At 33.1% G+C, this 18365-nt stretch overlaps 1 protein-coding gene across 2 annotated transcripts in view; it reads right to left on the minus strand.

The window, feature by feature from the left end:
- LOC129747746 (coiled-coil domain-containing protein 158) overlaps window positions 1-6590 on the minus strand; it is a 44065-nt gene extending 37475 nt beyond the window's left edge. For both annotated transcript variants that reach the window (XM_055742092.1, XM_055742093.1), the window contains exon 1: window positions 6269-6590. In XM_055742092.1, coding sequence (XP_055598067.1) covers window positions 6269-6462 — 194 coding nt within the window. In that variant the 5' untranslated portion in view covers window positions 6463-6590. The remainder of the gene's footprint in view (window positions 1-6268) is intronic.
- Between the last annotated feature and the right edge of the window lie 11775 nt (window positions 6591-18365).

Here is an 18365-nt window from a genome sequence, read left to right on the forward strand (position 1 = left end):
TAAGACAGCAGGGATGACGGGCTCAGCCCATATATCCGCCAATAAATAAATTAGTTAGTGTTTCTTAATTTCGATCCTTATTTATTTAACAATTTTTGCAGATGCTTACAATTATTAACAGAAATTAAACTATCCTATTCTAGATTTGAAAATAGATTTCGAAATATTAAAATCAAATTCACTAGAAACTTCATGAAATCTAACACAACACACATATAAAGGGTTGTTTTGACTGTATTGAGTTCGAGGATGAGAGAGTCTTAGCAATTCCTGGGATCAGGTAGTTCTTAGAGGAGCATGACACGGTAGAAGTGATAACTGTTCAGGAAAATCCACGTTATTCTGCAAGATGTCGAAAATGAAGATTCGTTGTAAGAATACGCTCCTTGAGGCCAGTGTCGGTAGGTTTTGTAGTAAGCAACGTTGTTCCAAGGTTGCTGGCGTTGAGCGTATCTATACTCTTTTTATTTTTTTGCGGTTGCACCGCCTGATATGGTGCCCAAATTTGCACTCCAAATTTGACAATGCTACTCACAAGAGCACAATATAGTGATTTCAGACTGTAGAAGTCTCTAAAAACCGCATGTCCCGTCGTATGAAGCCAAGAACCGCGAAACTAGTTTATGTTTTCTTCTGTACTTTTTTGTAATAAAACTTTTTGTTAACATTTTGTTTCATACGACTTAATGAAAGCGCATGCGAGAATTTATTTTTTCAAAAATTACCTTGGAAGTGCCTCAGGGAAGTCACCTGGGACCTTTGATATTCCTCCTCTCCATCAACGACTTGAATGCTACTCTTAAGTCAGAAAAACTGCTGCACGCCGATGACTTCAAAATTTTTCGAACAATTTCTTCGTTAGTCGACTGCTGCGCTCTTCGAAAGGACATTGACAAAAGCATTGCACACAGACATTGCTACAAACACAGTTATTTCATCGACTAGTTCTAGATAATTTTAAATGTTATTCTTCAAATTTACTTAAAAATTTAACATTTTTACCAAAATTTTTTTTATTAAATATCATTTGTATATTTTTTTTAAATTTATTATTTATATTTGAAGGAATTTGAATCTTAACACATCTAAGTTCAAAAATGTAAAATTTGAAGTTCTAAGGAAAATTTATTGACGAAAACTTGAAAATTTGGCTCGTGTATTTTGTTCGCAAATCTTCGAAAAACAAGTTGTTCTAGACCCCTCGAGCGATGTTTTTTTTTTCTAAATATTGCGGTGAAAAGGGGAAATTCTCCTCTATAATATGGCAAATCTTCAGTTGCCGCTCGAACGTGCGGCCATCTGCTCAGTAGGCAACTGACTTGCCAACTGAGCTTTTTCACAAGCCTAAAATTATGGTTTTGCAAAAAAATATGAAACCATATGGTCGTAGTTTAATTTTTTGCGATTAAAATTTATCCTAAGTACAAATAATATAGGAGCTAATTTGAAATAATTTGAGGCGCTGATTCCAAATATGCAAATGGATTTTTTTACTTTCAGCTCTTGTTTTTTTTTAAATACCTTGATTGATAAAAAAAAAATTAAATAAATGTGCGCACTTTTTTGGCAAAACTAGAGAACATTACAAAAATTGTTAGTTCATGTGTTAAGATTGATATAACTCAAAATTTACTGATTTTAAAATTTAAACACGCCGTAGACCAAAACTAGAGGTGACAGACAAAATCTGACAAATAATATCTATTCAGGACTTCAAAATTTTCCGAAATCAGTTATTAAAACATTTGCACCGAAAATGCTGTTTCCTCGTGTTGTTATTAGTAATATCGTGCTCAGCAATGATAACGAATAGTTTTTGTGGAAAATGTGTTTCTTTGAAATTGAGGAATCAATTGAATTAATAAAATTAAGTATTTACAATATATTTATCCTAAAACAATGAGAAACTAAAACCAAAAAAGGGGCACTATGAAGTCTTATCCTACTCTAAGTGATTTGGTTCCTAAAATTCAATAAAATCAAATCGCAGGTTGACAGAACTGAAACAATAATTTTTTCCCAGGAATTTAAATCTGCTGTTGGTTTTGACCTAATCGATTTGTCTGTGAAGTTATTGAGCACAAATTACCCAAAGAAAAATTATCACATCATATCATATCAAAGGTAAACCCTGTGATAAAACATTTCTTTATGCATTATTTTTATGATGCCTTTGAAATAATTTTATATAGAACTTTTTGGAAGTTTTTGAGGCTTTCATTCGTTTAAATGTATTTATTGAACAAATAATTTGCGAAAGAAGCCTGTTTATGAGTAATTTAGGCTTAAAGTTCCTTAAACTATTTATTATGACCGAAATCGATGGAAGATTTAAATTTCTGAGAAAATTTCACATGAGAACAGTATAATGGCTTCAAATTTTTGAAATTTCCAATTTTTTTCACTGTGCAACGTAAGACTTATTGATTAAAAGATTTTGGTTATAATTTTCTCATTTTGAACAAAATGACGATAGATTGTTCAGTGAAATTTTGTAACATAATTTTAGAAACTAAATATAAAAAATATTTTTCCGTTTTATTTTGCCCTTTTTGGTTATTAGGATACTAAACCATAGATGAGAGATCAAGAGATCCCAGCGAGCAAGTGTTGTTACTCTGGCCTCCTTGGAAGCTTTTCTTTAATCTCAAACATCTAAATAAAAAAAAACTTTCTTCTAATGGCGCACCGGTGCTTATCTATACATTTTTCCGCTTTTGATTTTTTTTTCGAGCATTCTCGCTAGAATTTGAATTTTGCAAGAAAAGGTAGCACAATAACAGAAAATAAATAAAATGTATGCTCCCTACTTCTAAATTTTCAACAATTTAAGATTGGGAAAAGTGACATAAAACGGCTGACAAAGTAAATTTAAAAAAAAACTTATAATTTTTAGAATAGCAGGGTGGCCAGCAAGTTTCCATTTTCAAATTCCCGGTTTTTTCCCGGTTTTTCGATCGAGATTTTATGATTTTCCCTGTTTTGAAATACATGAATGTGACAAGATGGATTTTTTGAAAACGAAAATAAGCTCTTTTTTCAATGTCAAACGTAAGAATATTCTCTGATAACGATGATGTTTGTTGGGATTTCTACAGAAAATTGTTTAAACAAAGGGTGAAGAATATAATTGAGGCCCTCAGAATTAGAGCGTGAGGTGCCAAAATTACCAACTTTGAGTGAAATACATATACCAATCGATTCTTCATATCTCAATCTATATCTGCTGCAAAACTCTATTTTTTTGATAATTTTATCATCACTTTTTGGATTCAATTAAAACGATGATTCTCCAATTAAAAATTACTTTATCAAACACAGAATTTGATAATTGGGCTCTGGTTTCTGAATTATGAAATTTGAAATATAATCATCAATGATGAATTACGGATCTTTAAATCAAAACCTAACAACTTTAAGTTTGGATTTGATTCAAATTTTAACTGAATAATACTGTTTGATATTCTAATTTAATTTTTTTTTCTCTACAATTTTGAGAACAGAATCCACTAAGTTCTATTCCTCCTATTATTCTAAAATTTTGTTTTGATTCTTGTCTTGAACACTTGAGCCTGAGGCTGAGTTCTAAGAGCTTGACTTTGGACTTGGCATGTTTATCTAAACTCCAACCAGAAAATTTGAATATCGTAATTCAAATTTTAAATTTAAAGTTCTAACACAAATTTTGAAAATTATTGTAAGGCTCGAATTTGCTTTTCAAATTAGCTTTTTTATTGTGATAATATTTTAATGTAATTTTTAGCTCATACATTTAAACTATCTGTATTTTTCAAATTTTTCATCAATAAAGAATGCGATTGCCAGTAAAAGCGCAAAATAGTTAATAGAATCACACAAACTTTAGGTATCTCGTTCTACCTATTGGGCATTTTATTAATGAACCATGTAACATGGTGGCCACTCAATTTGATTTTTTCTGTTTTCTCACATTTCCCCCGCATAATTTTATAAATTGCCGGCTCTAAAAGGTTAAAAGTTGAATTTATTTGTGAAAAACAATTTTTTCGAACATATGAAAGATACATAAGTTCTTCGCGCTTTTGATGCTTATAAAAAATTTGTAAATTTGTAAATGTCAAAAATTAGTAAATTTACAAAAAAAAACTCAATATACTTTGGAACTCGAATACTCCAGAGCACTAAAAGGTATGTGCTGAGCTAAAAAATCTCGGTTCTTCAAAAAATTATCGACTTTTGCCCACATTTTCCTTATGGAATTTTGATTCCAACTTTATTTCGCTTTTGAGAAAAAAAAAAATGAAAATATGAATTTTTTTTAGAATTCAATTGGTTTATATAGGGAGAGAATGATCCATAAAGAATTTTCCCGGTTTTGATTTAAAATTCCCGGTTTTTTCCCGGTTTTCCCGGTCCTATTTTCAATTCCCGGTTTTTTTCCCGGTTTTCCCGGTTCGCTGGCCACCCTGGAATAGCCAAGAATCAGTAGGTATTTAGTTTTTAAATCATTTTTTTTTTGTTTCGATTATAGTCGTTTTACCATTTTTATGGCATTCGCGACTTTATCAACGTTACAGTTGGCGGATCGTTATTGAAAAACTATCCGGTACAACTGTGTTCGATGTTTACTCTTGGGCTCGAAATCGCGGACATCAGCTCAGGAGACAACAGACTTGCCAACTGAGCTATATCACAAGCCAGTTTTTAAATCATGGTAAATTCGAAACTAACTGAAAAGAAAAATATGATTTTTTTAAATATACTATCACCGAAAAACCGCCGTGACCGAGATTCGATCTTATGAACATATACTTAGAAAAGTGAGATTAGGCTAACCAGAATTTAAAACAAGGACTGCAAATAAACAACAATTATGATGCCAATATTTCAAGAACTGATTTTGGCACAATTTAGTACCTAATTTTGATTCAAATTTTCTGTCAGATTTCATCTACCACCACAAGTTATGGTGGTATGACTTTTTCTGACATTTTATTATTTTACAAAACGGGAAATGAAAACCAAAAAAAAAAACTTCTGCAACTCTTTTCTCTCAAGTAAAAAATACTCGTGGTCTTCGAACAATTCATTTCATCGTTTGTCTTCGCCGGCTAAATGATCTTCTCGAATCTTAAAACTAGGCATTATTGATTTAAATTGAGGCAGCTGATTTGAAAATTGTGAAATGATTTAGTCAACGTTGAGTGGAATCTTCTCTTGACTAGTTCCTCCAGATTTTTTTAAGCGACGCCTCTGTAGAAAATCTTCAATATGCGTTTTATTTTGAAAAATTTAAAATTACCCTAAAATTATTTCTTACCCTTTCGAAAAACAAAGCTCGGGTTGTACTTCGTAATTTCTGGTTTCAAAAGATTATATTCAAGAATAAAAAAAAAGAACTCACGAAAAAAAAGTAACAAAAAATCACACAGAAGCCGAATTACTAATAGAATTTAAGCACCATTTTCAAAGCTGAATTAAATTGAATTTTTTTTAAATAAATTGAAGATTTACGTTGAACAAATACACACTATTACTGTTAAATCAAGCTTGCTAGATTGTCCGGTTTTATCCCCGGGTTTGCCCGGATATTTAATACAACATTTGGGTAAGGTCCGGTCCAGCCCAGTTGTTCAGATTTTAATGGAAAAATAAAACCCGGATTTTGCCGGATTTTTTCACATTATTTGCAAATCAAACAAAAAAAACAAATTGTGTTGTAAATTTTATGTATGTATGCGTCAAAAATGAAATAGGCCTTAAAACGATTTAAAATCTGCTGAAAATTTTTAATGAAATTTTTTTTTCAAGTTTTTTTCTTAATTTTGTTTGACTTTAGAGTTTGGAACAAATTTGCCCGGATTTTTTAATTTTGAAATCAACCACCCGGATTTTGCCATGTTTCTAGATAAAATAGCCCGAATTTGTCCGGCCCGGATATTTACTGAAAAAATTCAGATTCCTTTTGTTGAATGTTTATCTAGTTATACCATAATGTGTAACAATCGATATCGAATTGAGTGTATCCAGAAATTTCACATGAGGTTCACATATTCACGAGAGTCGACATTATTTCCTTTAATAGAACACATTTTGGATGAACATTTCTATCACTTTTTCACTATTTATGAGGTAAAACCACCTTCCTGAATTCATAGTTATTTCATCCAAGTATATTAGCGACTATGACTTTCTTTCGCGTTGTCGATTTAGTTTTGTCATTAAAGGTCACAAAAGTAAATTCGCACTCCCACCAACCCTTGAATTAACTTCACTTTTAAATCCTTGCCTGGGTTTCGATTTCTTCACTCTTCCGGAAATGGTATCCTTGTCGCCTGCATATTTCGACGATTTTAATCCACTGGTCAGTGAAGAATATCCTTTTCCGCTGTTCCCACTGTACGGCAACGATGAGTATGGCTTTGAAGAATATCCTAAATATCCAAGCGAATCTCCTGTGTTTAATCCATATCCGGTTTTCATTCTGAGCTTTGCTGCAATGGTATTCCTGTTTTCTTTCTTTGTTAACACTTTTTAACTCTTCTTGTGCACTTTCCGTTTCCGACTGATTATAGCGATTCGCGACGTTTCCGACTGACTGAAGGCCCGGCAGAGCATCCGGACTTGCTTTTATAGGGTCCCGATCCGGGGCTTCGTGGAATCCGTTTGCAAATCGCATCCACGAGGACGAGAGCCTGTCGGAAGTAACAACTCCTTGGTAACCGCACATTCGGATCCCGAATCAAATGCACAAACGTGGTGTTTAGTGGTCTCGGTCGTGTATCGGAATGTGTTGTATAAAAACTGATAGTTATATGCAGGGAGTAATGCACTAAATTTGGGCAATCTCCGAAAAACCACTGTGCTCTATATAAAAAATATAAATAACCGAATTTGGGTAAATGTGTCTTTTGGTGGGCTCGTGATTTCGAAATGGTGGTTTTATTTTCCGGAGGCAGATAAAATAATTAATCAGACCGGGAACCATGCTTGTGGTGATTCCCTCGAAGCGCACGGTTCGTGACCCCACCGTATAAAGCTATCAAAAGTTTGTGGAAAAGAAAATATTTTATTTTTTATGATAAACAAATTTCCTGCCGACGACGACGATGACTAAGAAGTGAAGTGCCATCGAATCGCGTGTCGTCCTACACATGCGGCGGCATATCCTAGAAGAAATTCAGCCATGTTTCGCAAGTTTGTGGGTAGTTTTGAAGTTGTTGAACGTAAGACACGTGGTTCAGGCACAATTGGAATTTGGTTCGCTGTGGTCTTTGTGGCAAACTATGTCAAGTGGCTCTGCGGGATGTTAGCTTTGTCTAGCTGCACGCCATAACTGTAATCGGTATTGTAAAAATCCTACAATCACGATCAATCTTGGCTGTGTTTGATCCATATTGTCAAGCTGGGCTCAAAACATGGGAAATGTTATTTGTCTCGAGTTCATGCTTCCTTTGGAAGCCATTTTATCCCATTTTCCTAGAGTTTAGAATGTTTAACATCAACCAAATCGATCGCATTGATAGGTAATATTTTTATTTCGGGCTCTGCTGAAATACATATTCATAACAATCTAAAGCAGTTGTTGGGGTTTCATGGAATACGACAGACGGAAAGAGAATTAAAACGAAAAAACAAAGAATTATGATGATGAAACGACTTTTAAAAGATAAATATAAATTCGTTTTTAAATATTTTCTACCTATTGTATTTCCTGTAACAAACTTTTTTTCGTAACTTGTTGCATTAAAATTTCAAATTAATTACATTTCACACCTCCCGTAACTTTTTTGGTTGTTTCCACTGCTGAAAAAAGCAACACGAATTCTGAAAGCGATTCATTCAATCCTGAATTAGCACAACGGGCTCGTGATATAGCTCAGTTGGCAAGTCCGTTGTCTCCTGAGCCGATGTCCGCGGGTTCGAGCCCAAGAGCAAACATCGAACACAATTGTACCGGATATTTTTTTCAATATCGATCCGCCAACTGCAACGTTGATAAAGTCGCGAATGCCATAAAGATGGTAAAACGACTATAATGAATAAGCACAACGAGTTTTAGTTTTGTATGGAAATTTGCATGAAGAATCAAAACATTTTATTCAAAAATCACCCGAGACATACTGATAGTTAAAAAATATAACTTTGGATTTGGAATATTTCTTGATTCTAGCAGCACATTTCATGTAAACAAACCACAAACATAACTTGTACCCCAGAAAAAATATTCGTTTTATACAAAAAAAAAATCCAACTTTTTTCTAATTTAAGCGTTTTTGACTGCTAGTTTGAAAGCTGAGTAATAGTAGGATGAAAGTAAAAAAATCGCTGCATAACCAATGAATTTATTGATTCACATAACCTTGGCAAAAACCTGTCATAAAATTATTGAAAGAACTAGCAAGCATAGTCTGTCATTTTCAAATACTTTTCAATGGATTCAGATTTTTTTATTTTTAAATTTTGAGATATGACTTTTTTCATGAAATACTTGGCTTTATCTAGAGAATTATGCTTAATAATGGGAAAAAACAATAAAACATGGTTATTTCAAAATTTCAATTCCTTAAGAATATATGCGAAAAAAATTCTTCTTCCATACAAATTTCAATACTAAATTGAAAGGCGTTGTATTATTTTAGGAATCAAATCATCTCAAATTCTACACTGATGCTTGGTGACCCGCATGGAAAAAACATATCGGAGAAAAAAAATCGATGATTGCATTTGGGGTCATTTTTCAATTTCTCAAACCTTGGGGTCTTAAAACCTTCGTTTTGGTTCAAAACTCATCCATTATTTTTTGCAGAATTTTTAAGTAACGTTTACATGAGTAAATTTGAACATTTAGGTTTGAATGGGAAAATTGAATATTTTGTACTGAAAAATCAACATCATTTTTGTTTCTTCTGTGGATCCGAGCATGCTAATGGTTTTTATGCCAATTTATAAATTCTTCAAAGGAAATTTTCCGAACTTTGTTGAATACCATCACTTCGTATCTTATTAGGCAAAAAAGTTTAATTAGCTGTTTAACAGAGGTGAATATGTATTTTGGCATTGATTAACAATAAATTCAATTGTCATCATTACTGATGCCTCGCGAAGTATTGCATGAAAAGTAGTCATGCAATATCTCGCTAGGCGCCCAGCAGTGATAACAAATGATTTTAATGTTTACGAATGCCAAAATGACATGCCCCCATTCAACACCTAATAACTTATTTGTCTTATGAGATGCGAAGTTACGGTATTCGACAAAGTTGTTCAGCGGAAAATTTCCTTTAAAAGATTTACAAATTGGCACAATAACCAGGCTCGGGATTACAGAAGAAACAAAAATGATGTTGATTTTTTAGTACGAAATATTCATTTTTTTTATACAAACCTAAAAGTTCAAATTTCCTCATGTAAACGTTACTTAAAAATTTTGCTTAAAATCATAGATGAGTTTTGAACCAAAACGAAGGTTTTTAGACCCCAGGGTTTGAGAAATTAGAAATGACCCCAAATCGACTCAGTCTATTGTTGCATAAATTGTTTTCAAAAGTAAGTCCTGGTTTACACTTCCCGTGAAAAAATCTTATTTTGTCAATAACTCAAAAACGCGTCACAGCTGTGTAACATGGTGAAATCGATGAGGAATGGTTGAACGTTGGAAATCCAACAGTCTTGTTTTTCAGAACCTTTTAGAACTGTTTTTATTCCGATTTCCCTCGGTTTTCACCGCGGAATTTTCATCATGGCGGGGGAATCAGAATAAAAACAGTTCTAAGATAAGGTTGCAGAATTTTTTCAGCACGTATCCGAACCGGACAAACCGGGCTATTTTTATCAAAAAAACCCGGCAAAATCCAGGCATTTGATTTCGAAATGGTCGCCCAAAATCTTGGCAATATCCGGGCAAATTTGGTCAAAACCTAAAATCTACTCATCAAAAATCAAGAAAAAAAAAAGTTGAAAACCATTTTTTTACCTAAATTTATCAACAGATTTTAAATTGTATTTAAGGTTCTCTAAAAAATCTTTCATGATTATTTTTATAAAACTTGCTCAGAAAGTTTCGATTTGGACGCATAAATAAAAAAATAAATAAAAAAAATTATAACACAATTTGTTATTTAAAGTGTGATATGTGAATGAAAGTGAGAATAAACAAGGGCAAAAATCCGGGCATTTTCAATGAAATCCGGTCAACCGGGCCGGATTGGACTTTTTCAAAATTTTATATTAAGTATCCGGGCAAACCCGGATAAAACCGGGCAATCTGGCAACCTTATTCTAAGAGGTTATAAACAACCAGACCAGTTTGGTTTTCATCTTTCAAGCATTCCTCATTACTAAATCTAGTTTAGCCGCGTTGTTGAGTTATTGACGAAATCGGATTTTTTACGTTTATTTTCACGAGAAGATTGAATGGACCCTAAGAGCACCTGCAACGGTTCAGGCGTAAATATTGGTTTTAAGTATACCGTAAAACGGGGTAACTTTGATCACCGGGGTAACTTTGACCATCAAGAAATTTTTCCTCATTATCATCAATAACTTAGTCTATAGTTTGAACTTTTGAAAACTTGTTTCTACGTTTAAAATCCTATTAATTGAATATCAAATAGAAAAAAATAGGTTTGCATTTGAAATTGTTTTCTGTTAGTAAAAGTGCAATTTCAAATTCTTAAAATATCTATTTTTTCAAAACTCGTCAACAAACAGCTCTCCTGATGATATCTAAAAGTATTTAGAAGCAAACGGGTGGTTGAATGTGAAAGAACAACTTTTATTCTTTGTATATGTATGTATAGTTAAAGTGAAATTTTTATAGTCATTTAATGATAAATTTTTGATATTTGAAAAGTAAGAACATTTTCCAAGAGTAAGCCCTTATTGGACAAATGGATAGGAATCCTATCAAATGATTAACTTTAAAGAAAAAATTAAAATAGAAATAGTGGGAGGGACTAGGGGAATGTGTGAAGGTAAAATTTCATTGGTATTTTGAAGCTGGAACTATTTAACGAGTATAATAATTTTTGCCCCCAGATGTATGCAGCATCATTGTTTTTTTTTCGATAAGAAATGTTTTTAGAAGAAAACGTTTTAACGCAAGGTAAAATTGATAAGTTAGAATTTGTAAACAATTTTGAAGGTGTTTATGATCAAGAAAACTCGTTAAAACCGTCAAAATGGAGACTGATCAATTTAACCCCAAAGTGTCAATTCCTGAACAGTGAAGAAATCGATTTTATAATCAAATTCAAAGTAGTCCAATAAATTTCTGCAACCATGTTTTACGTTCATAGGAGTCTAGGACTGGTTTTAAAAATATGAAACATGTCACATTCCCCTTAATAGGAAAAATAATCGAAAAATATTGAAAAAAGTGATCAATAATACCCCGGATTACGGTACCAGTTTAAGCACAATTTGAAATTTTAGAATCGGCTAAAACACCCACTCCCCACCGGTGTAGTAGCAAATTTAAAACGGAAACACTTTCATTGCAGACACTCAATAATTGAGAAGAAAAAACCCATTTTATTAAAAAAAATTACATAAGTTTTGGGTTTCACGGTTAATTGTCTTTAAATTAATTCTACGAATATTCTTTTCGACAGAACAATGATTTCAACTATGCTACCAGGATTACATTAATTTAAAAAGGTTTTGTTAAAATGAAATGAAAAAGCAATTTTTTATTGCTGACATTGATAAAGGAAATGAGAAATGTTTATCCCAAAGTCAAAGGAAATTGTCCTTTGATTTGTCGACATTTTTGTTTGACAAAAACTTGTTTCACTTTGTAAATTTTTGAATGGATACAGAAAAATTTGTCTATTGTTTATACTTGATATGGTTTTTATTAAATAGATGTTCAATTCAATTCATGTTACGTATAGGCTGGTTGAATCGAAAAAAACATTCAAATAATATCTCAAAAAGACACTAATATCACACCCAATGTTACCCAAACATGTGTGAAAGAAATCATTGTTGGCTAAAATTTTCTCACCGTGAACTAAATCGGTCTGTCGTATATTTTGAAATCCTGTTCCAAATTTGCATGAATTTGGAACAAAGGCGTATACTGCCCCTATTCGCATATGAGTCCCATGTGCATTTTCATCGTTTTTGAGTTATCGATGGAAAACGCTTTTTTGTGCTCCAATTTACATATCAAACAAGTTTTTGTTCGAAGTTTGTTCCCAAAATTTCGAAAAAAATATGACCCCTGATGTGTCTCATGTGAAAAATATTCGCATATGAGTCTCATGACCAAAATTCAGCGCCAGAGCTTACAATTGAAGGTAAGGATAGATAGAAAATGAAGCAAATCAATAATTTTATGCTTAAAACATTAATTTACATAAAAATTGAACGTATAGTAGCAAAATGATTCTGAAGAATTCGTGTTCTTAGTCACAAAAAACATTAATAAGTTACTAGTACCCAAAATAATTTTTTCGACAAAAATCAACCGATGAACAACGCTCAATAGATCAGTCATCGGTCAGGATGGATCCTTCGTGGGTAATTTCGACGATCTAATGTGTGATCGGGTGGGTGGTACTTGAAGTGTTGTTTCGGTAACAAAATAACAAACTTGAAGTGTTGTTCCGGTAACAAAATAACAAACTTTTTACCACTATTTTCGTTTATTACATAGGAAGATGTTAACGGAAGAAATCTCCTTCTTTGTCTTGAATCCAGTAGACTTTGGTCGGTGTTATCTACGTATCCATAACACACATTGAATTAAATGATTATGATGTCTGATAAATGCGCAGTAATTTCACACGAGTGAAAACAAAGTTTTGGAAAAACATTGGAAAACATATCCCACTTGGCGAAAAAACCGATTGAAATCAGTTTGGGATCATGATCTTTCGATAACTTTATTCTGTCATCAAAAAGAATGGTAAACAAATGAAAAAAATATGTTAGAAAAGTATTTGCCACTTGCCGATAACTTTAGCACCAGAGACTCATTTGCGAATAATCTCTGTTCGAGGGTTAAGAATATTCGCATATGAGTCACATGAGTGTTTTATTGAAATTTCTCCGTTATTATTAGTAAGTATTAGCACAAAAGTAAACAAAAGTATTCTTTGAAGTGTTTTCTATCCGAACTATTGATAGGTTTTGTCAACAAACAATGCATACGATTGATTTTATGAAAACAAGTTTCAAACTTTACAAGCGTTTTTCTCGGTTTGCAGTTTTTACACATGGGACTCATATGCGAATAGGGGCAGTATAACTGTTGGGAGTTTTGAAATCGATAACTGTACTAAAACAGCGATTTACGCCACCGGTGCCAGCCGGACTGTTTTAGCGTGGTCGAAAACCGTGTTTTGCATCTACCGTTGGGACAGCCCTAATGAGTGAAATGACGTCTACACGGAAAATAATAAAAAGGTAAAATTTACCGAGATACCTGGGTGAACGCTCGTGGAAGCCGAAAAGGAAACTTTTACCTTTTCGAGGTGAACCTCACCTGACAGTAAGGTAAAGTTTACCTGAATCGATCTGGAAAAAAGATACAATTCACCTTGAAGAAAGATGAATCCGAAAAAGGCAAATCTTACCTCGTAGCGAGGTGAAGTTCACCTGAATTGAGCAGAATTAAAAAATAAAACTCACCTAGAAAAATGGTATATCCAAATAAGTTAAAATTTACCTCGTAGCGAGGTGAAGTTGATGGTTGGAAAAAATCACCTCGCTTCTCAGTAAATTTTACATTTTTTTTTGTTTTCCGTGTAAACTTAAGAAACCAAACACGGAAAATAATAAAAAGGTAAAATTTACCGAGTAGCGAGGTAGTTTTTTTTACCCCTATTTCGAGGTTAATTTTACCTTTTTTTTATTCACTTAGCAAAAAGGTGAATTGTACCGTTTTGGGATTCATTGAGCAAAAAGGTACATTTTTCCGGTTACCCATTCACTGGGTTTTTTTTTCACTGTTCTGTTTATTCACCAAATTAAATTAAATTCCCCCCCATGAAGGTTCAAATATTTTCCTAGACCCAAATTTTTACTACAGACTGTCTCGGAAAACGTTATCAAAAGTTATTCACAAAATAAGTTGGTGCATGAATTTTGGGTACAGTCCTTAGTCTCCAATATTGAATTTCTAATAAGATTAGAATCACTAAGGTTGTCTGATTTCCCAGATTTTGCCCGAATGTTTTTATTTATTTGCAAAATCAAAGCAAAATTTAAATTGCGTGATAACAATTTTATATTTTGCGTCCAAAACATTTTTTAAATAAGGTTTATCCAAATAAACTGGCAGATGCGTTTCGATGAAAACAAACTACTTTTTGAATTTATTCTTCTAGATTCTTAATTCAAGAATTCCAAAATTTGCCTGGATATTGCCTAGATTTTGAGTTTTTCGAGGTTTTTAGATAAAATAGTTCAGATTTTCCCTGCCCGGATAAGTACGGAAAAATATCTGGTGAGCTTAGGTTTGAATACATTTTGATGTTCTGATTCCAATTTTTTTTTCTTAGATCTGAATTTGTTGCCTTTGACCGGATTGTGGAGTCTGTATCCAGTTTATAATTCTTGATTTTAATTTTTGTTCATCATTGGAACAAAATCTTGATCCGAATCTTGGTTTTGAATTTAAAAGTAAAATAAGATTCATTTTACATGTTCGAAACTCATCATTCCAGAATATTAAAAAAAAAATTAAATTACAAACAATTTAAAAAATATGGTTTGAAATTTTTACTTTACTCTTATGCAGAATTGAAACATTAAAATGTTCCATAGTAATGATCCAGAAATGAAATATCAGATTTTCATCATTTGGAATTTTCAGTTAGATTCACTAGTTGAATTACGAATAAATATTTGAAGTAAAAATTCTTATAGAAAATCAAAGATTTAAAATTCGGATAATAGTTTTCTGGTTAAGAATTCTGTCTGTTCTGATCATAATTATTAGGAATTTTTGCTTAGACTTTATATTCAGAAATTTATTTTATAGGCTAGCAATACAAAATTTATATTCAGGTTCAAAATGCAGAATTCATATTCGGTATTAAAATTCAAAATTGCCAAAACAAAACACAGAAAAGGTGAAAACCACTGTTATAAAAAAGATCTGAACTCATTTTCAAAATTGCGATCCTTGAAAAATCTAAGTTTCAATTTTTCACAGAATTTCAATAATGAAATAAATTACTGATGATAATTTATTGTTGAATAAATAACTTGTACTTCATCTTCGGGTTCAGGCAATTTATTTTATTGGTTTGTTGTTTAACATAATTTATATTGTAGGCAGTTAAATTTTTGTATACTAAAATCTGAATGTATCGAGTTTACAAAAGTTTAAAATAAATGTGATTTGAACCCCATACAAGTTTTTCTTTCCCTCATTCATTTTTTAAGGTTTAAAACATTTAGAACACATTTAGGACTTATTTTCATAAGTAATGATTTGAAATGAATAGCTATTAATATAAAAGAACTTAAACACGAATAATGCGGTACTCTTAGTATCACTTTTTTACTATTCTTTATATATGCATTTTTCAAGCAAAAATGTTCTAGGAAAAATTTTATAACCGAGCCCTATAAGGCAGTTCTTCCTACGGCCCTGCCTATGTGTTACCTTTTTTGTCGGATGAGGATGAGACACTTTTGCATCCTCTCCAACATCAACGCTGCCTTTTACGTGACAATTCCTTCTAAAAATGTTAGTTGATTTTTCTTTTTTTTTTTTGTTGAAAAGACCCAATTTACCATGAATTTTCAATCAAATTAAAGGAATTAGCATTACAGAAAATCTGAATTTTTTTTTTCTCAAAAACACAGATTTTTTTTTTCGGCAACCTTGCGCAGAATGCCAGTTTGTTTTGAACTGCTTCTCGCTGCTAACCGTTTTTTCGGGTCTTCTTATGATTCTGCTTAATTATTGCTTAATTGCTTTCGATTCTGCAATATTTTTCGATTGGGCAAAGCTCTGCTGTGATGGAAGGATTCTTATCCTTGGGCACAACCCGAATATTGTTAGTGGCATACCACTCCATGCACTCCAATAGCACAGACAAGTCATGTTTCTTCAGGAAAGGCGCTTTTGAATACACTCTGACTCTTTCATGTAAATTTCCTGGTTGCCGCTCCCGGTTGCAACGAAAATGTCGTTTTTCAAGCCACAGGTACAGATAGCTTGTCAAACGAGATATTTCCTGGTAAGCTATGATAGTCTAATATGCTTGATAACTAACGTACTAATGTCAAAATCCATATAGAAGCATCGCATCATTCAACACACTCATCTACAAAATGAGGGATGTTCAGGTTTTCTATATGGCCAACTACTATGAAGTGGTAGATACAGATAGAGTTGAATCCGTGTTGAACAAAAATGCTTCTAAATAAAATTCTACTCGCTCATTTTCACCATCTTTCATTTCTTCTAACTTTCTATCCGTCTATAAAGTATCATAATCTTGAAATGTTCTTACTAAAAACACATTATTTTCACCCACAGGGCCGATAAACTTATTAACATAAGTTTTTTATTTTTAGAAGGTTCAACCTGTTGTATTGCTTAAAAAGGTGAGTAATTGTGATATATTTTTTTTCCTTGAAAGAATTCCAATCACAATTGCTCGGCTCCCTTCCCAATACCATATTTCCAACACTTATCTCTAAGAATTGAATGCTGTCGTTTAAAAGGTATTGATTTTACTAAATTTATTGCTCACACATTTGGCAGCTACTGACAGAGTCGATGTAAATCGCGTGAAACAGCCCATTGCTCTGGAGTGGACCTGACTTCCTTCGAACGTACGTTATTGGTATGATCGTTCTAACAATTTTACATTAGTTCTATAGGTCTGTTCTGCACAACAGAACCCGTAGCAAGCCAAAAATCACATTAATCACCCAAAGCATTTGTCAAGCTGCCCCGCAGAACTTTACGAATCTAGATCTATCACGAAAGCATGTGGGTGCCAATTGTAAACCATATCCACCCTTCCTTATTTACATGTACGGTCAAAGAACAAATTTGAGTGGTTGAACCAACTGGCTTAAGCGATAGTTGGTGCATTCCGATCACAAGTTGGTTACCTTCCGCCCCATCACACCGATATGCCAGAATAAGTAGGTACGAGGCACTGGGCTTAAATTGGATGACGGGCATTTTCCTGCTACCAGACTTCGAACCCTGAAGAGCCCATTCAGTTGATTACAATTTTTACCATCAATTATCAGCACCTCGTCTGTTCGGCTGAGGTCTGGCGTAGTATAGAACATGTTATTGAGCTCTGATTGAATGACTCTCAAGAAGGTGCGGGTGTGTTCTTGTTCTTAGCTTTCCGTGGGCTCGCAAAGGTCCATAAGGGAAAGCCTATTGATTTGGTTCTTGCGGTCCAAGTTGATCACCAATAAGGCGCGAGCGCGATCGTGAACTTGATCCTTAATGGCACCTTGATCGTTTGATTGGGCGTTGGATAAATATGGTACTCAATTGTTCATGCCTTTAACAACGAACAATTGGTGCTAATTTTGTTTAATTTTTGCGTATAGCCTTAAGTGTGCAATGACACATAATTACTAAGCTACAGTTTCAGAATGAACTTTGTAGTATTTCAAAACCAAAAGTCAAACTGTTTGAGCTCATATAATTTATGTTTGAATTTTGTTTATATTCATTACTAATTTCAATAGGTACTTATAGATATAAATAATTTTAAGTTTTTTTAAACATATGTTTTGAAAATTTCTGCCTTTTACAAGAGTATTAGATTGCGTTTGATAAGTTATTCATAGTGGGTCAACATACAAGAACATTTTTAGGACACACAATTTTCAAATTAAGAAAAATAACTCAAAGCTGTGAAGAGAAAAAAAGTTTAAGCAGTTGAGATAAACCATGCCATATCAAAGGAGCACAAAACAAAGTGCGCCAAAAATACGCTTTAATCTTAACTTATCCGTAATATATTGACCGTGATATTTCAACTATACTTGCGGCTCTCATTGATCACTTTTTTTCGCCAAACTGTTAAACGTTAGACGCAAATAGTACAATGCCGTGGTTTCTTGGCACGGTTACTACCTAATAGTTTCACACCTAAGGCCTCACACCGCCCACGATTCGGCGTTATGATCCATAAAGATACAGATTCAGAAGGTGTCATTTACGTTCTTCACGATGCCATTAGCGTGCTCCGGACATTAACTTTGAACCGGTAATAACCAATCAATTAATTCGGCACCTTTCTATTGTGTAGTTATCTGTGTCAAATTGTATAACTTACAGTTCAATTCATGCCACATTCATTTCATATTACTGATACTCTGAGCCAAAGTTTTCCCACAGGATCCCAGAGTTGAGGCTCACCCTGAATGTAGATGAGATA

This window comes from Uranotaenia lowii, chromosome 2 (genome assembly GCF_029784155.1).
Source record: "Uranotaenia lowii strain MFRU-FL chromosome 2, ASM2978415v1, whole genome shotgun sequence".
In the NCBI taxonomy this organism is placed as follows: Eukaryota; Metazoa; Arthropoda; class Insecta; order Diptera; family Culicidae; genus Uranotaenia; species Uranotaenia lowii.